The sequence below is a fragment of the Necator americanus genome, chromosome III (genome assembly GCF_031761385.1).
Source record: "Necator americanus strain Aroian chromosome III, whole genome shotgun sequence".
NCBI lineage: Eukaryota > Metazoa > Nematoda > Chromadorea > Rhabditida > Ancylostomatidae > Necator > Necator americanus.
Window position 1 is genome coordinate 14,191,546 of NC_087373.1, and position 19,817 is coordinate 14,211,362.

Here is a 19,817-nt window from a genome sequence, read left to right on the forward strand (position 1 = left end):
TCCCACCAAATCCCCGTGACTTACGAAAAATACGACCTGGTGCACCTCAATACTTTTTACTGATGCTGATGTATGTACCGTACCGCGCACACTGCAAAGTGGGCAGTGTTATCAAACTCAAAACTAAAAAGAGCAAAAGTCGATATATTGATTGGCTGCATGCATGCATGTGTGGTTTGATAATACTGTTTGTGTTGGGCAACGCTGTTCATCTTCTTCTTCTCTTTTCAACTCAAGCATAATCAATGCGAGATGTGATTATCGATCAATGAACCTTTATTTTTCTGATCTTTACTCTCTGGTTGAACGGTTGGGACCCTTGTCCCGCGTACACCTACTACGTTGCTCAATATCTCTGCGTTTTACTCGATTTCTCCGGTAGTTTCTCGCTCTCTCGCCTTTCCTTTGCGTCTCTATCCTCTCTACTGATGTACATAATGTTCCATTCTTCTTTTCAGAACTTATCTAATTCTCTAGGCAGAAATATCATGTTAATATGTCGATTGGGTATCGATTTATTGATTGATTGAGATTTATATATATGAAATAAAACTGAAGAGAATAGAGGAACAACGAAAAAAATAACAAAAAATTTAGACGGGTACACAGCGGCCACTATCGAGTATCATTGGTGCGGAGCGAAGAATCCGAACTGTCCTACAGCCGTAAGAGCGAACGACGTCGAGCTGCCTTCTTATCGATTCGCACAATTCTGTGTGAACCGAACAATGGCTACTACATCTTCTGGTGGGTCCTACAAAGAAAATCTTGCAAAATGATTCACTAACCAACCTCGTTGTTTGTTTGTGTATAATCTTATGACAGAACGGTATGATGAAAGGTGCAAAGAAAAAGCTTCGTAATAACGTATTTTCTTCTTCTTTTACGTGAAATGTTAACGATTGTGGGACCTAAAATATGAAGAAGTAATTCATCAAGTATTGAGTAAAATGTAACTGCAGATCAAAACGAGTTCTCTAAGAAAAAAAAAGTTGAGAGATTCCGTCCGCTTCGCGCTGGTTTCGGTCTATAATTACGTACCACTAACATCACTGGTTTTACAGCATGCCACAGAAAACTCTAATGTCCTTGTGCTTTGCAAATTTTGCAAAAAAGAAAAACCAGAAATTGACGCTTTAGGTTTTTTTCAGTTTTTTTTTTCATTACTTCCCTGTTGATTGTTCGAAAAAAGAGCAAATATTTGACGGAGCAGAACCGGAAAAGGAAGTAGTTATGCTATAGAACAAAGATCGGCTAGCAGTAGAAGGGATTCCAGATTAGCACGTCTTTATAAATGGAAAATGACTATACGCTTATTAACTCCAAATATGATAGGGAAAATGAGGAGGAGGAAAGCCAGAAGTAAAAATAACAGTAATAATTTGTTAACTACTGTTATATGTTAAGAATTGATAACTATTCTATGTTATCTCAAAGAAATCAATGTTTGGACGAAGTAAAAATAAGAAGCGTTTTACTTCATCTCTTCAAACTCCAAATACCTTAAATGTTTTTATTCCAAAATTTTTTTAGTATACGTATCGAGACATTTCCTGCAATACTGAAACCAGTTTGCGAACTGGTGGATGTTGCTATCTTTTAGGATCTCTTCCGTTCCTTTTTCTCTCTCATGTTGCAGGTTTCTTCCCTTTAAGGACTTCTCTGATTCCGTTTAGATATTTAAAAAAAAATAAAGGATTAACGCTAAAGTGTCTGGCGTTAATCAATCCGTTTGGGACCGCGTTCACTTCAATTCAGAATCGTTTGAGGTTCACGAACGTGTGGCCTGTACAATGACTCGCGGGTGGGGGGCTAGCCGACTCGTCAAGTCAGTGTTTTTGTACTCCCGGACACGTCTGGTACCAATTTATCGAGGGATGATAGGCTTGGTGAGCACTGGGGCGGATTTGAACCTCCGATCGATCGTGCAGGAAGCGGAACCTCTAACCGCTACACTACACCCGCCCATTACACTTGCATTACTTGCACAGAAGGGAGCACTTCAGCATTATTGCCTTGATGCATTGAAGGATAAGGAAAGGACAGACGAGCGTACGAAGTACAAACATACATTGCGAAGGTTCTTTCTATGTGTAAGAGCCATATCCTTCTGTGTGCGGGTTACACACACTGCACAACTGCCTACGACATGCAAAATAATATTCCTGACTTTGATTTCTACATTTTCCCGGATAGGAGGTTTTTTTCCTTGTGGTTTCTGCGGTTTGGGCACACATATTTGTTTTTGATATACTTGTTCCGAAAGTCTGCATACACACTCCTCTAGTGCGGTTCTTTTCAGATGAAATTTGTGTATGGGACAACACGCACAGATCACACCTGGAAAAGGTGTGATCTAATTTACCCACACCTACCTACATGGATGTTATCATTCCAGCGGTTATCTTCTCACGTCTCCTTTGACATCGTTTGCTGTACCCGCAGTCATTCTTTGTTCGACCGTTGGATGAACCATTGGGGTGGAGGCCTAACACACGTCCTGACCCGTTCTTCCCTGATATCTCACAAACAAGTAAGAACATGTTAAACGAACATGTAAACCTGTCAGGACGCAGAGCATCCGCTAGTCCGCATACGTATGACCACCGGGTGCTCTGCTTGCTTACATGTTCGTTCTAACATGTTCTTACTCGTTTGGGAGATAGCAGGGAAGAACGGGTCAGACGTGTGTCAGGCCTCCACCCCAATGGTTCGTCAAATGATTTGCGTGGACATATTCGTACGAGAACAAAGGACGACAGAAGGTACAGCGAACGATGTGAAAAGGATCGCGAAAAGAAGCGAAACGGTGAAGCCGAGACATCGCACGTAATCGCATGCAGTAGAGAACACGATGTACATGTAGGAAAAAAAAGTATAGGAATGTGAATGGAAACACAGAGTGATAAGACAAACATGAACAAGAAATCAAAGGAAGAAAACACGAAGGGTATGAAACAGAAACGTAGAAATCAGACAACATTATTTTGCACGTCGTAGATGGGTGTGCGGTGTATCTAACTTGCACCACACACAATAACATCACTCTAAAGCATAAAAGGAACTTTGGCAATGTTTTTAAATTACAATTCCCCGGCGAAGGGAAGCAAGTCATTTCCAAGTTAGTAAGAAGTATGACGGTGAAACCTCCTGGTTCGATATTTATGGTCGGAAATATTAACTGTGTTCGAAATGTGGTCAAATAATCACATCGAAGTAGAATGATGAGCTCGTGGAACAACTAGCATCTTCTCTCCAGCACATATAGTCGGGTCAAAACGACATGAATCACGAGTGTATGTAGTTGCGCATTCTCGTACGCGGTCGAAACGGCGCGGCGGAGGCAGCAGCTGGGACCGAGGTGGGACCGCCGCAAGCTGCAGAGATGGGTGGTGTCAGCAAGGGTTTCAACACGCTCTTAGCCGCTACGCTCCAGCCAAGTGCTTCGGAAGAAGCTGCGTACGTGCTTCTTGTTGTTTTATACCAACGCTCCTAATTGCTTGTAACACATTGATACGAAGTTTCTCTTCTTTTCACGTTCTTTTAAACCGCTCAGAAGAGCGAGTCGCCGACACGTCCTTTCGGCCGCGTCACGGTCCTCAGCGCGACAAGTCGCGTTCTTCCCGCTCGCAACTCGCCCGTCTCCCGTTCATCGCGGTGGACAGGTGTCGCTTTTTGGTTGGGATTGCGAAATACACACTACAGAAATGATTCTGTATAGTATGATCTCGACCATATGGTCGCGATACTACTCGCGAACGACACCTGCGCCGTATCCGATCGGCGTTTACGACGTGATGCTAGCGTGAAGGAAATGGCTGGATGTGGAAACAGCCGTGGAGACTGGTAGGAGTAATACTGCTCTGGAATAGAGGGGTGAAGGAGGTCAATGAAAAAATGAGTTCAATATTTGCATTTGTGAAGCCATCTAATTGCGAAAGAAACTTGCTCTTCAGTCCTTAGATTTCTAATTTCAATAATTGTGGACAATCTTTGCTGTTAGTTATTCGCTTCTCTGATCATTGTCTATTTCTTTTGGTTACGAAAAATTCTGGATAGCACCAGTTTTAAAAACCCATCACTCTTGTCACTTTTAAGAAAAATGAAACCGCGCGTCTACTGAGAAAGAGTGTGCCAAGTGTTCTTCGCTGATTACCGCGACCCAGCCATCGATCGAAGAGTTCTTCACCCGTTATACGGCATCCACTTACCTGTGCGCGATACGCAGCACCTGTAATTGTGTGCCCTTTTTGAGGTACGCAGATCAGCTTTGCGCAGAGGCGATAACGTGACCAATGAGGCTCTGCCGAGGTGCGTTTATTGCTGGTTGAAAACTTTTCCCAATTGCCCGCGATGGCCCCTGAAACACGGGTGTCATACGCAATTTTTGAACGCTCCAAGGGAGCAGAAATGTGTTTGAAGTCGTTACCAGTGTAAAGTGCTAGGTGGAAGGTCGCGGAAATTATAAGAGTCACAATCCGCATTGAAGTACTCTCCAAGCAAAAATTCGTCTTCAGTATCGTATACGACGTTTAAGAAGCGTTGTTTTAGTTTAAAAAAAAGTAGCTTTCTCACAGAAAGCTTATTACTACTCTTTCAAAATCCCCTACAAGCTTTAGTGTTCAACTCACCTTGCTTCATTTTCATCTGCAAAGGCGGCAGAGTCTCTATTCTTCGATTTCGACGGAACAAATACGCAAATATCTTGACAATAAGCGTGTTATCTCAAGTTGTGGTAACCACATAAAACTTGGTAATTACGCCCATGTAGAAATAGGATACAAGTGAACGAAACGTTATAGTAAGGTACAAGGTTCGGCAAGAGACAGTAAAACAATATATTAAATAAAGGATGTAGTACTCCGCATTGGTCGATCTTTTTGGAAAGCGCCGTTTTCGGCTTCAATTCAGAATCGTTCGGTTTTATGAAAGGTTCGTATACAGTGAGTTGCGGAAGGAAATTGATGTACCAAGTCAGAGTTTTTACTTTTGAAATCAAGTATTCTGCCATTTTATCGACTAAGGAGGAATGAAAGGCTTGGTTGGGATAGGGCGGTTTGGAACTATCGTCTTTGCAAGCGCAATGGGATTACTACGCAAAACCTTTTTCAATCTTATAAATAAAATAACAAAATAATAGCGAGAATAAACCAAAGTAAACTGTATAGCAATAAATGGATATATTCAACGCGGTAAAATTGGATGAGACGGGTACTCCAAAGGATAAAAGGATAAAGTCTGTGGCGTTAATCAATCCGCTTGGGATGCGCCCCCACGTTCACTTCAATTCAGAATCGTTTGAGGTTCACGAACGTGTAACTAGCCTATACAATGATTTGTGGGGCTAGCCTATGTATCAAGTCAGTGTTTTTATCCTCCCAGACAAGTCTGCTACCAATTTATAGACCCCTAATTGATTGGGCGCTTTCGCGGCACCTTCGCGCCATCAATCGACCGTGCGTACACAGTAGGACCTCTTACCGACTGCGCTACACCTGCATCTTTGAAAAGTACCAAATAGGGAAGTAGATAATAAGAAACGGGACGGTTACACTGTTACCGGTCAGGAACTGTTGTACAACCATAGTAGAAAAAACACCAACCTGTTTGCAACTTACAGCAACTCTCTGGAAGTCTCTCTGCGGAATGTGATTAAGTTCTTAGGAAATTTTCAAGACGAAAACTTCAAATTATATGCGCGTTTGAGCTCGATTCTCGAATTACACCCGAGCTCGATGTGAGCCGTGCATTTTCCAGTCCTCCGTTAGGATTTGTGCAAAATCTACTCGTGTTTATTCCGGGTTAATACTCTGTGCAATGATTTATGCATGCATATTCTCCGTCTGTAAATATGTTCGTTTCTATCATCGTAGAATTCCGTGGTTGGAACATCATTGAAGATATAGTGACTCGTTACACAACTACGATAAAATTTAAGGCACCCTTGAGATAATTTTTCAAGGATTGGGATCCTTACATTAGCATTTAGTGAAGCGAACATAGCTTACAGTACATAGGATCACGCTGAAAACCCACAAGTCGCCAGAGAATTCAAGTATTAGGGGAATCCAGAGCACTAAGAGTCAGACGACATAGGAAATCGTTCGTTCACATGACGTCTGCGAAAGCTCATTCAATAAAATACCTCACTAGATAAAATTTCGCAAATTAAGGAGTATTCCCACGAATGCTGCCCTTTTGTGGACCAGAAACAGCTCAGAAAGGGATTCGTTTGCTCTAACGCAATACATTCCTACATCTTACCGTTCCATCGAGTGGCGAGGAATAAAGTGGATGAGGGATAAAATTCACGACCTAGATTTCGACTTCAATCGAGAATTGTTTGAAATTTACGAACGCTTATGAGGTCTATACGTGATTTACGAGGGCTAACCGAGTATAGTCAGTGTTTCTATCCTCGTAGATCATTATGGTATTTATCGAACACGGATGCATGGAAGTTGTGGTTGACACAGAACGGTTTCGAACAAAAGACCGCTCAGACGCAGTAGAATCTTTTGTCGACAGCCATACTTCTTTCCCAGTTTTTACTAATGCTGAACAAACCCGGAAAAAGTATATTTGACCACAAGGAGGTTGCTTGATTTCTTTATATTCCATCTCCCTTCACTCACAAGTGAAAGGTGTCAGCAGATCAGCTGTCGAAGAAATCTATGATGAATTACAAGTAAATAGGCAGTTAATAATATTTGATAAGGCTATCAGCCTGACAGCAGCTGTCAGTTCCTCGCATCGAAAAAATGTAAACAACATTTTACGCATATTCCAATTTTTGTAATAATTGGGCTTAATTCACTGATTCAGTAAAGAAACGTATTTTATAAAGGAAGAAAGAACGTTTATCTCTCAAAGTTCATACCGTACTAAAACTTCCTCAGACTAAATGCGTGAAATTCGTTCTTTAATCCACAACTTTGTTTTCTTGGAGACAAGCACTTCTTTACCATAACAGTGGTCATTCTGTAGCCGATTTTACATACTTAAATGATTGGTGTACGGTCGCCCCGTCAAGAAGACTTCAAGTATTCGAAATTTGAAAAAATAAGAATGCGATGGTATCTATTCGCTCAATACTACTCAGTTGATTCAACTACATAATTTTATTCATTTTTTACTGGCTATACAACATATTTAGTAGGATTCCGAAAACATAAATCCGGCCATAGTTCGCATTCCCCGCCAACTGAGAATGCGCTATGAAGTCTCGTGAATTATTTTCTTGGCTATTTCTTTTCTGTGTACCCATAATTGTTGACATGCCTGTGCACCACACCTGTACACCTGGAAGCCTTATCAGCACAACAGTTCTCATTTACCTACAAACCACATTAGACCTGTCGATCAGAATGAAACTGTTCATATGTCAATGTAGCGATTAGTAATGGAAACGAAAAAAGAAGAGCAACGCGAAAATAATGGAGAAATTTCAAAGGTCTTCAAAGGTTCTAAAGTCCATGCTCTCAAATCTTTGCGGATTTTCTGTATCTGTCTATACGTAGTCAGCGCCAAATGTGTGCAATTAGTTGAACGCAACCGGAAGGAGACAAATATATGAAAGAAAGAATGCGCTTCAAGCAAGAAAGAGCGTGCGTCACGGTAGACGCGTCGCGAACAGCCGGTTGAACACATCTGTTACTGACTTTATATGCGCTGCAGCTCGCAGGTTACTGCGAGCGATGCGAAACCGCAGGAAATCTGTTCCACTTTTTCCCATCTAGAAATTACCAGTGATGAATTTGAGTTTACATCAATGAGAAATTCCAGTTAACAATGTGTGAGGCATACGTACATATAACACATAAAATCATAAGTATGTAGAGTACAGAGAATTTCACACAATCTCGATGGTCCATGGGTTGCCTTCAGCAGAACACCTTTTTTTGCCGTCGTCCATTTTCTTTCAATCGCTCTTGTATTGATGTCTGGGAATTTTGGAGTATTTTCCAACTACATATTTGTACGATGCGCGATTAGAGTTCGAGAAAGAGCTCAGTCACTAATTGAATCCATACAAAACTGGATATTTTCCTAAGCAAAAATTTCCCGTCTCAAGGATCATTTAAAAGGAAAGGCAAAGATTGGCCTGTGGTCGAAGTCTACTTAAAGGCGGTTTTCCGCGAGAATGTAAAGGGTGCTGGCGTCTTGCAGCGGGTAAATTAAGATGTGAGTGAACTCCAATCCAGTTTGGATTTTTTTGGACCAATCAATCCTAGGGAGTGGATGGTAGAAGGAAAAGAAAAAGTTCCGTGTTGTTCCGGTTTATTCCAGTGATAAATGTGCTTTGGGACTTAGTTTGCGAATGTCACAGCGAAGAGATGAAATCATGGAAAACGAAAATACACCCAGAGCGCCAGACCAGTCAGTTTACCTAAAGGAACAACTTCTCACACTCGTACGAATAAAGAGAAAAAATGCGAGGAGTGGATTAGATTGAGTCAAATTACACGACGAAACAACTCTTTACATCCGTACTAATGGTGAAATCCACTCTACGAATGCAAAAACTTCTCTCATTTTATTGCTCGCGCAAGTGTACAAAGTTGCCTTGTTGGGTAAAATGATCATTGTGATGCTTCCGACTCATGTTTTCTGGCAGTTTAGGGCGTGTTTGGCATTTCCTTTCTGGATTCGAATCTGACATCGAGCCAATCAAAATTAAGGCTTTTACAACGTGGAAAACTTCCAATTACTGAATGTATAGCTAACATTTCTCGACGTCGACACCAATGCAAAATATATACATCAATTCCAAAAAGGCGAGTCTCGGGTGTACTATTCCGCTTAGGACGCACCGACGCGTTTAACCCCCTCACTCCAAGACGATATGACTATGAAGCTCGACGTAGTAACGTAAGCGGTTGCGCTCAGAGCGACGCAATGAAGCCAGCGGTTGAGACGGAGGAGAGGCCAACGGCAAACTGCGACCAATGCCTTTCGATTCTAGTCGCCACGCATAACGGCACCGTTTCAAGCGCAGTCGCTTACACTTTTGTTTTGACCTGACTATACATAGTAATCAATTATAAAATTATAAACACAACACTACAGTCTCAGCGAAAAATTTACAATAGAGAATGGGGGAGTTTTTGAAAAGTAAAATTTGATATGTGGATAAAAACCCTTAGGTCACATCGTACTAATCTATTATCCTCAGTATCTCTATGTGCTCATTGATGGTTGAGAGCAAGTTTTCCAGTAATTATCATCAAGAAAACATTACTCGGCTAGACAATAATTAGACATATGTAGGTTATTTTTCAATAAGTCAAGTGAAAAGTCATCAACATGACTAAAAATCTAGTCGGATATTCCTTCACAAAAAAAAAAGAGAGAAATGTCATAAATTTTTACGAAAGCATAATTTTCAGGCTCATACTCTCGTTTGCTTCTCCTCTTCATATTCGATCGAGAAAGCGGTTTCTACATGCTTCAAATCTTTGTGCCAGCTGCGCTTGTCGTCGTTATTTCATGGGTAAATTCAGGATCCACTTTCGAAGAGAAGTGCACAAGGATAAGGTGACTGGCCTGGAAAGGTGATCGCACTGACCATGCTAACCAATAGCCATTACTACGGTAGAAAATGCAGTAACAGACTCTAAGGAGTAGCTTTAGGGCGATAGGTTATTCTCCCAACTCTGCTGTCCTAGTTGTATAAGGTTCCTGGATAGGTCAGATAGGATTCTTAGGAGTTTTTTAACCTTCAAAAAACCATTGCGGTTAAATTTTAAAACATGACTAAACATAGAATCACAGGTTCATTGTACGTGGTAAAAATAATGATAGTGATGCTAAACCTTGGCTGTAGGAAGTGTACTGTAATAGCTAGAAAAATCACGCTCAAATGTAACAAAATTTGTAATGTAACAAATTAAAATGTAACAACTACTTCTGGGAGATTCTCACTAACTCACTCAAACTTCACAATTCTTCCACACAACCTTGGTTTCGTTTTTGACGATAATTTCTACGAGATTTGGATTCTTTTTAAATCATAAATCGAGATTGTCAAGCACACTGTGCTTCTTGCATGCTCTCTCCTGGTTCCAACTTCTCGTACAAAAAAAGTCGTAAACTAAGAAGAAAAATGAAGCAGTATTTCGCTCGTATCATATAGTTCCATATTCTGTGATTTTTTCCGAATCGTGCAAAAAAGATGTGAAAGACAACTTATGTGTATGAACTTCACTGAAACACTAACGAACATAACACTTCCACCAACTCCAATTCCAACAAGATACTCAAGCGAAGCTTCGTTTTACTACCTGCATTTGTAGAGCAACTGTGAACTTCTTTGAGGTCTAAGGGAGGGACTAAAGAATCACATAAGAACACAAAACCAAAACTCGCCAAGAGCACAAGATTTTTTTTTATCGATCGAGAGCTAATACACTAGGTCAAAATACATCCCTTTTTTGTTACGGAGTAATTGGCTAATTTTGAGAACATTCTCCCATCCAGATCCCTTTGCCAGTGCGATAAACACCATTACAAACTTTGCCATTGCCAGCTTAAACTCATCACCCTACGAATCTGGAGTGGTACGGGTTTCAGATGGGTTATGCCTATACGGGGTTGTAGATTGTGGGGACGAGGGTGATTCCGTTCCTTTCTTCCTAATTGCCGTAAAAAACGTCCTGGAAGATGCGGCGCGTGCACAAGGCTGCCGCGCTCCAATCGAACTCGTTGTAGGAAGTAGCGCCCCGGAACGATCGAAGCCGCATCTTCCGGGCTGTTTTTTACGGTGATTAGGAAGAGACGAAATCCACCTGAACCCATACCACCCCAGATTCGTAGGGTGATGCCTTTAATCCTGTGCACTCTCCATTCGCAAGGTTCGACAAAAAGATGTCATTGCATCTCTAATCCGGAGGATTTGAGGTATCATTCTGGATTTCACGTGATTCCGCACCTTCACGAACTATCATCGGTACAATGACGGTGCTGACGGAAACTCATTTGATGACTGGCACAAATCGACGTCTGCCGCCAGTTGCCTATGTGAAAGCTGTCGACGTGTACCTGGGTTTTTGCTACCTGCTGGTTGTCCTCGCTCTAATAGAGTACGCTTGTGTGGCATATTCAAAGGCAAGTTCTCCTTTGATCAGACTTTTTCGAAATTCAATTTTGACTCCCGGATGAACTCTTGAAATTGCAGAAAAAGAATGAGGACAGAAGACGACGTGAAAAGAAGAGCGAGCATAAGCCAACACCACCAACGCCAGATTTACTACACGGTAAGTCAGAAAAATCTTATTAAGAGAGAATGTAAGCCGACTGGAAAATTCCACATCCACACATTCGTGATCGCCTTTCGAGCCGCAAATCAGGTAAACTAATCCGTCGACGCCCCGGAGATTATCCAATCACCTTACGAACTCACTGTGGACGAAAACCACGAGCTTGTCTCAGCAAGATTAAGAAGTTAAGGAAGTCGTGGAATCAGCTCGCGATTTATGCTAACTACTATGCTATGTAGATAAAACTGCTACTCTATTTTCTTGAGTAAACTACATAGAGAAAAAAAATACATGAATTTATTCCCAAACTCCTGTGAGTACTAAGTTTTTCCATCCTTTTATTATTCGAGAAAACTGCTACTGGTCACAAATGCTTGCTCCGCCGCCCTTTTTCAAAATGTTGATCAAAATTTGAACCTGAGGGTACTGGATATCCAAAAAATGGAGCTTTACCCATTCATCTAACATTCACATCCTTCGATAGTACTTGTTTCCTCGTTCACGATTTCTCTTTCCTCTTTTTACATAATGAACGAGCTCACGCAGTGCAAGTGATCAGCAGCGCGTTTGCGCTCTCGAGTGCTGGACGCTTCCAAGATCACACGATCTTTTTAATCCCGATAGGTTGATGAACACGGAGCACTTCCTCTTCATCTCTCGCTTCTTTCCTGTTGAATTTATACGTTAGGAAAAGTAGGAAAAGATCCATTGTTTCCAAGACTGTTCCTCTTTTCAGAATCGCCACAGATTCTGCGGATGATACGTTTTTAGAGGAGATTTGTTCAAACCCTGCATAGATTGCGTTGATCCCTGCCCGTTGCAGATGCCCGTCTTGCTGAGTGCACGTGTAATGCTGCACCCACCTCAATCATCGCCGTAATCAAGCAGCCGAATCGTTTCTGCGTTCGACATTCTCACATCGACATTGTCAGTCGGGTCGTGTTTCCAGTCACGGTAATTTTTATACAGTACTACTCTTATATTCACTAATGCGTACTATGTGGCGTATCACGAAATTGGCACAGTCGGGACTTTGGGGAAAATTTAGAGTAAGTAAGTAAGTAAGGAAAATGTAGAGTGTATAAATTACGAGTATCAGTGTGGCTCCACCCAATTAACCCTAATCATTCTGGAACAAGCCGTGGGAATGGCGCTTCCTCCAACGAGATATGCCCCCTTATACACGCTCTAGTCTCTCAGCAACTTATTCGGTGGTTATACTTGGATTGTGGTGGTGAGGAGACCTTATTGATTTTCGCCCGTTCGCTCGTAGACGCGACGCGTCACAGCTACGAATCGTTTTCATGCAGTTTTCAGGGCGATTAGAAGGGATTGACCGGTGCCACATTCGTAAAAGTTCTCTGTATTTTCCCCACAGGTTTCCCAACCGCGTCAGTTTTGTGATACGCTGTGCGTAAGCAAAAACGCCTATCGCATTAGAAAGCAAGTGAGAGAGCGCCGCGAACTTCAGCACCTTGCAAGAACTTCAATTTTCATCCGATATCCATCCAAGCAATCGCCTGTTCTCAGAAATCTAGGAAAAAAAATCTAGAAAAAGATCCATTTTCAATGTGGAAAAGATTGAAAATTGCACGTGTTCGTGTTTAGTGCTTTAAGGTTTTATTTTGAATCGTACCAGGTGTACCTTATCTGAAGATCTCATTGTAGTTCCCTACATGAATGCGAAAGTATGTGACTCTTTTTGGTTGAACGTTTGATTAGTGCACGATGCACGTGAACAGCAGCTGCAGCAAATTTCTTCTAGGACAAAGATAAATTGCATTTGGCGAATAACACACTTTCACGCAGTGAATTAATTTCTTGTCTTGCTATGTAAACGTTTTTACACAGGGAGCAAAATGTTAGATTGACGCAAAAAACCCCGTTGAAATTATAAAATAACAAATGACGATTTAAAAAAAATGGTCCATGATCTTGAACTTTGTATCTATACAATCGACTAAGTGACCTTACATATTTGTCAAAATTAAGAGGACTAGAATAAGGTCTCAGATCTGTCAACGAGAAATCACCTTGATCACCTTGACTCCCGTTGGTCTTCGAACTGGTCGAGCGGGCGCCAGTAATTCTTCCATTTGTCCCGATCGCGTGCCAGAGTAGCCCAGTGGTTCCTCCTTTCGCGTGGGGCACGAAGAGCATCATATTTTTCTTTCAAGGACTTCGTGAAGAAATCTGACCATCGGGTCGGCGGTCTTCCTGTAGTGCGCTTAATATCACGGGGAACCCAGTCGCTCACGGCTCTGGTCCAACGGTTGTCATCAAAGCGCATCACGTGTCCGGCCCACCTTATTTTACTTTCCTTGGCAAACGCGGCGGCGTCTCTAATCTTCGATCGCTGACGTAGGAGAGAACTTCGAGTCCCGTCCCTCACTTGCGTGAAACGGGATACTCTAGCATCACTCTCTCAATTGCGCGTTCAATGACGCTACCGCGTTTTCTTCCTGCTTGCGAAATGCCCAGGTTCCGAAGCATAGGTCAAGGCAGGAAGTACGGTGGTGTTGAAGAGGTGAGCACGGAGCCGGGTGTTCCTGGTCTTCTTCACTACATCCTCGATGCTCTTGTACGCTCCCCAAGCCGCTCGTCTCCTCCTGCCCAGCTCGGGGGTCAGGTCGTTCATCATGTTCATGCGGAACGGATGGGTCTCAGATGCCCCATTCACGCTCAACGGAACGAACATATCCGAACGCACCAGCTACGTTTATCTGGGTCGGGTCAACGAGAAATAAATTCGTTTATTCCAGAAGAATGAAAATCCTCGAATTCTTGATTTTGGTGAATTCTTAGGTAGGCGCTTTGAGCAGCCCTTTGATCTGAAAAAAAGATAAATGATAAACTGCACGGCAATGATCGGCCACTCGGAATGAAACGACTTTAATTTAAAATCATTTTTATTAATTTAATTGAATTATAACCTTATAAATGTGTGTTGCTTATACAATAACTTGCGTGGGCGAGTCAATGCGTCAAGTTAGCCTTTTCACATCCTCTCAGAGCAGTCTGGCACCAGTTTATTGACATCGAAGAGATGGAAGGCTTGGTTGGCACTGGGGCGGTTTCGTTCCGTTTATGGTGCAATCACACCGTAACCTCTAACACCATCTGCGCTACTTCCGCCCTCTGGTTATGTAAATCGGGATAACCGCCTCTTTTTCAGTTTCTCATCTTCAACGTGTTCTTCTGGGTGATACTTTTGGCCAAAGCAAAACGCCTGCCGTATTTTAGCTCTGTATCTGCAGATCGTTGTTGACGTTGTTCTCTTCCTTTTTCTTTTATGCACTAGTCAGCTGAACAAACATTGCTCAATCAAATTCACATTCATAGTTCCTGTTTGCCTACGTGTGTTCTTGTTGCCTACGCTCATAAATTCTCTTGCTTATCACACATTTCAAATAACTCTCACGTATATCACCCACATATATATGTTGCAAGTCATTCAATGCGTGTAAAACTGACATCATCGGCCATGTATTTAGAGTTGCTGTGCACTTGCTGGAGATTTTAGTGTAGAGGAGCCGTCTAGGCATAGAAATAAATCATTGATACTGGAGAACCATTTGTGGCAACCACTCATAATTCAACTTTATTCGCTATGTGAGAAAAAAAAGAATTGAGAAACAAGGGTAATGACAAGGCCTGAGAATAATCCAGGTATTCGGGATCTGTACATAGTGTCTGCAACACAAAAATAGTGTTGACGGGTCGAATGATCAAACACACACATGCATACAAGCACAAGCTAAATATGAAATCTCCATATGTCTCTACAAAATTTTTTAACGAGAAATGCACACATAAATAACACCTATATAGGCGTTCGAAGAAAAAAAATACCGACCAAAATCCCACGCGAAACTAACTCAGCGTCAAGAATGACGGCAAACGAACAACTTCGCCTCTGGCAGATGATGAGGATGAGTGTAAGTTGCACGAGGCGCCTCTATCGTCAACAACAAAAATAAATAACAAAACATCACCAGTTTTCTAAAACAGTACTACGTTTCCATTTGATGAGAAATATGAATAAAACGTATAACACCCGAACACGTTAAACACACGGAAAAGAAGAGGAGGAGGAGGAGAAGGGGAAGTATAAGTAAAAATGCCTGACAACATAAATAAAAGAATATGAGTGGAAGTGAAAATTGCCTAGGGAGGACTGGGAAGGTGCAGGAGAAGTCGTGCGAGGTGACTAGTTCACTACAATCATTTAAGAACAGCTATAATCACTAAATCTATCTAAACTCCGTCAACTACAAGGCTTTGTCCATAGCGTAGAGGATCACCGGCTTTGATCGCGAATCGAATTGTGGGCGGGGCTTGGAACACCTAAAAAACGGAGGAGTGAAAGGAATTCTTCACTTAATCAAAGGTACCACTTCTACTGGGAGATCTTCGAAATTATGTTCTCCCTGTTTCGTTCGCGTTTCTGCTGCGTTGCTTGCTACTATCACATAGTTGCATGAGGTCGTGCTCGTTTTTCATAGATTCCACTAACTTTACTGCGTGACGGAGATAGGGTGTTCTTGTCTGATTGTATGGAATGCGCTGAATATGTGATAGTGTAATGTCTGTTCACTGTCTGTCATCACTCAAAAATTTCAATTTATGCGTAGAAATTTTTCAGGATAGAGACACAAAATGAAAGAACACTCACACCTCGTTACGCTCTACGAGGTATAGTTAAAACGATACGAAGCACGGCGCAGTTGCGTAGGCGGTTCCACTCGAAGCGGCGTGGTGGAGATAGCGGTTGGAATCGAGGTGGGACCATCGAGGACTGCAGCGATGAACGGTCAGGGGTCCTCACTCGATCCTAACCGCTACGCTCTACCGCGCCGCTTCGAGCGCAACTGCTTACGCAACTGCACCCTGCTTCATGTTGTTTTGACTCTACTATAAGCGTGTTTTGACTGGCCAAAATCCGTTCAGTGCGCTTATTTGGACTGTGCACCTGCTTTCGAGAAACAAAAACGCGATTCGGCAAAATGGAATGGTGATTTCAGTTGTAATCCCGCCTGGGAAGGCCCTCCGCCATTACTGACAACGCTGTGCGTATAGTGGAAATGAGCTAAAGTTCGGTGCATTTGCGTAAACGGCCGCATTCGAAGCGACTCGGACGAAGGAAGCGGAACCATCGCTAGCTTTACTTGGACTGTAGCGATGAAGGATGCCAGCAAGAGTCCTCTCAATCCGAATCGTTGCACTCAACCTCGTTTCTTCCAGTACAATCACTTACGCAACAGCTTCAGGCCGTTTTAATCCGACTATACATTAGTGGAACAAAATTTAAGGATTACATATGGGGAGATTAGAAGAATGTAGAAAATTCGACGGCACTTCATCATTTAAAAAAGCCAAGATACGTTTGCATGGGAAAGCATCATCTCCTATCACGACAATGCCAGGTCGCCGAACAGATGCTGCGAAAACTGGAATGGGAATTTCTACAGTACCCATCAAATGCTCTAGATATTGAACGTTCTCACATACTTATCTCATCTGGCCTTTGGAAAACACTTCACTAGGGAAGAATCTTAATTCCAAAGGAGAAAAAAAAACCGACGAAAGCTTTTCCACTTTTTCTCAAGGAAACCCAAGCACTTTCTTGAAAAATAAAGCGGATAATCTTGAAGATCGTTGGAAGCGAGCTGTGACAGCTGACCAGTAAAACCATCCTCATTAAAATTTGACTTAGTGAACTGGACTTTTAACTTTTGCAAGAACTTATCTAATTATCGATTAGCTAGCGAATTCTATTTAGAGCTGGAAAATATACCCTCTAAGGACTGAGCAGACATTGGGGCAATTTGCGGCCGCATAAATTACACTTGAAACCTTCAATTTCTAGCTGTTATTGAAACGGGGTTAGTAAATGGTATTAAAAGAAGTATTAAGATGAAAACAGCAATAAATAAAGATCTATACTGGTGCTTCTGTTTACATTTACATCGAACATTCAAAAACTTCACACTAACTACTATAATACTTCAGTTATTTCCGAGCGAAAAACCTCGCAACAATTACATCTTTAGACATCAACTCAGGGACGGAGATTCCTGCAAACTGTATTGAGACCAAACCAAAGGTTTCTCTGACAAAGGTCTGGTACAACTATGTATGTGAAATACAAAATAGTAATTATTTGCTAGATGCCCTCAATCACCTCCTTAAAAAAGAGACCCTAAAATATTAGAGAATAAAGTCCCGTGTTTGCATGTCAACAAAGTAACGTCAAAGACCACGCCGTCACACCACTCCTATCGCCTGACATTTATTTGGTAATAACTTCTAACAAAAACAACGAAAAAACACTATGCTCACCAGCACTACGGTCGAACCGAGTCTGAATTCACCAACTCGATCGCCAGGAAGGTAAGCGCTATGCATATCCACTTCGGTATGCAACATCTTATCCTTCTTTCTTCGTACCAAATTAGTTCGTAGTGATGGTTCCTGACACGATATGAAATATCCCGAATTAAAACTTCACAAGATATTATAAACCAACTATTTATTTATTTCCCTGCATTAAACATGTAGAACAAAAAAAAACAACATTGAGACTCTAGAAACTAAACAAAAACCAACTCACAGCATCGATTACGATGTCGCCAACATTTGTAGCTGCAACAGCCGACAACGAAAAGAATCCGTGTTTCCAATTTCCGTTCAGGACTACTCGTTCATTAAGACAAAACAAATGGGGTACGTGACTAAGTAGAGACGGACGGACTGACAGCAGCAGACCTGGAAAAATCAAAAAAATAACAATAAAAATATGCAAAACACAATGAAATGTAAAATCCAGAGAAACGATAACACCAGCTACATACCTGGAACATGGCGGCACATCTTCGCGACCCATCGTGTAGGAGAATGGAAAGCGTGGTAGTTCCCGGGCGCAAGGTAGATCACAACTTGATAAAGGTCAAGCTCATCCTGAAGCACGCTCGTGGTCACAAGAAGTTCAGATTTCTGACCTTCCACAGAAGGAGGAAAAAGAAGCGCTGAGAAGCTAGAATATTAAAGGGAGAGTTCGAGAGCTCTCGTTGTTGGACTTTCCCCAGCAGTTAGACAGGGCTTGAGGCGTAATTTGCAAGTATCACAGTGTCAACACGAAATACTTCCTAAAAATCCAGAAAAATCAAAGCTCTCAATGGATACGAAAGATCTCAGTTTACCCAACAATGCAGCACTTTACTCTCAAATAATTGACGAAATGAAACTGCAAACACGAATTTTAGTGTTTACATGGACGGTTGTAGAGAGTTATGTGCTTTGTTGAAATGAAGAAAGAGTGCAAAGAGTTGCCTCGTTGTGCGAAATAACGCTTCTAGGCTTCTAGGAGCTCTCTAGCGTTTTCAATGTCACTCTTTAGAATTGTCTTCCCTAGTCCTCCCGTCAGTGCAAAGACGCTAACATCGAAGCTTTCCAAGAGCGCTGCTTTCAAAACACACCAAGCGGAATAACTGACCTTTTGCGTCATTTCTACATCTCCTAAGAATGAAGCCACCTCATAGTCGTGCCCCTTAACGTATTCTATTTTTCCATCCTCAACTTTACCATAGTGGAGTACTACACCGTCGGCTGGAGAGACCTAAATAAGTAATTAAGGTGTGTATCCTACCAAACGAACATAGCTGAGAATAAAAAAGTGATATTTACTGTAATATCAGGATTGTGCTCGAAAATCAGAGCAAAAACACGAGGAAATTCAAAATTCTAAATTCTGCTCGAAATAGATGCAGATCAATCTTTTTTTATACGATAAACACGAAAGAAACCGTCGGAGAATACGTTTCTTTAATTTTAGAGCAATCGTGCATAAAAAATTGAACCTAGGACTAACCAAAGAGCTGGCACTTATCGGTCGAACTTCTTTCTTGAGCTGCCGATTGAAGAAGGCGGCGAAAGATCGGTAAGCCTGAAACAATGGTTTTCATCTTCATGGTCAAAGGCGTTATGAACAATATTTTGGAAAATTATTAACATGCGAAAAACTAGGAAACTCTCATTTAAATAGTTTCTTTAAACTTTAAAAATTTTTTTTATTTTTTTTTTGTTTGGGGGGGTTTTTTGGGGGGGACCCTTAAATTTTTTTCCCCCAAAATTTTTTCCACCCCTTGGACGGTTCCATCATTTTTCCCAAGAGTAGGGCGAGTGGGTTGCGCGCCCCATGCTTCGATCAGTCCCAAAACTCATTTAAAGTGCACCTTTTTTTTTTTCTTTTCTCGGGGTAAACTCTTTAAGTTTCCCCTTTTTTTTGTTTCTGAGTTCTGCTCTGTTCTATGTATTATTTTGTTTCCATCTTTTCACATTCATTATTTTTCTTTTATCGTCATAATATAGTAATAATCGAGTTAACCCTTTTTCCGAACCCTTATTTGCGAAGTGTCTTTTGGAGTTCACTGAACAAGTAATCGAATTAACAAATTGAAATTATTTAGATGTCTTTTCCCAGAAATTTCAAGAAAAAAAGCTGTTGGATTACATCGAATATTCTTTTTTTAATCTCGACAAACCGATCAATAATCATGT

The 19,817-nt window shown here is 41.6% G+C and overlaps 2 protein-coding genes across 6 annotated transcripts in view; one reads left to right on the forward strand and one right to left on the reverse strand.

Moving 5' to 3' along the window:
* Nucleotides 1-728: 728 nt before the first annotated feature.
* On the forward strand, nucleotides 729-14,526 carry RB195_009547 (uncharacterized protein; the record flags this gene model as incomplete). 3 transcript variants are annotated; one of them, XM_064190141.1, is made up of 6 exons in its annotated part: nucleotides 729-747; nucleotides 9,390-9,493; nucleotides 10,900-11,106; nucleotides 11,177-11,255; nucleotides 12,082-12,212; nucleotides 14,434-14,526. In XM_064190141.1, 6 exons carry the CDS (start codon nucleotides 729-731, stop codon nucleotides 14,524-14,526), a joined length of 633 nt encoding a protein of 210 aa, XP_064047722.1. The 3 variants fall into 3 exon arrangements, with proteins under 3 accessions (XP_064047722.1, XP_064047723.1, XP_064047724.1); XM_064190139.1 differs by lacking the exons at nucleotides 729-747; nucleotides 10,900-11,106; nucleotides 12,082-12,212; nucleotides 14,434-14,526 and adding exons at nucleotides 3,737-3,846; nucleotides 11,349-11,497 and having other exon boundaries at nucleotides 9,390-9,537; XM_064190140.1 differs by lacking the exons at nucleotides 729-747; nucleotides 9,390-9,493; nucleotides 10,900-11,106; ... (1 more) ...; nucleotides 12,082-12,212; nucleotides 14,434-14,526 and adding exons at nucleotides 3,386-3,459; nucleotides 3,557-3,665; nucleotides 3,722-3,850.
* A 989-nt stretch (nucleotides 14,527-15,515) lies between these two features.
* Nucleotides 15,516-19,817, reverse strand: part of RB195_009548 (uncharacterized protein) — a gene marked incomplete at both ends in the record, with an annotated part of 29,918 nt that continues 25,616 nt past the window's right edge. For all 3 annotated transcript variants that reach the window (XM_064190146.1, XM_064190142.1, XM_064190145.1), the window contains 6 exons: nucleotides 15,516-15,605; nucleotides 17,601-17,732; nucleotides 17,872-18,026; nucleotides 18,113-18,218; nucleotides 18,754-18,876; nucleotides 19,129-19,203. In XM_064190146.1, coding sequence (XP_064047725.1) covers nucleotides 15,516-15,605; nucleotides 17,601-17,732; nucleotides 17,872-18,026; nucleotides 18,113-18,218; nucleotides 18,754-18,876; nucleotides 19,129-19,203 — 681 coding nt within the window. The remainder of the gene's footprint in view (nucleotides 15,606-17,600; nucleotides 17,733-17,871; nucleotides 18,027-18,112; nucleotides 18,219-18,753; nucleotides 18,877-19,128; nucleotides 19,204-19,817) is intronic.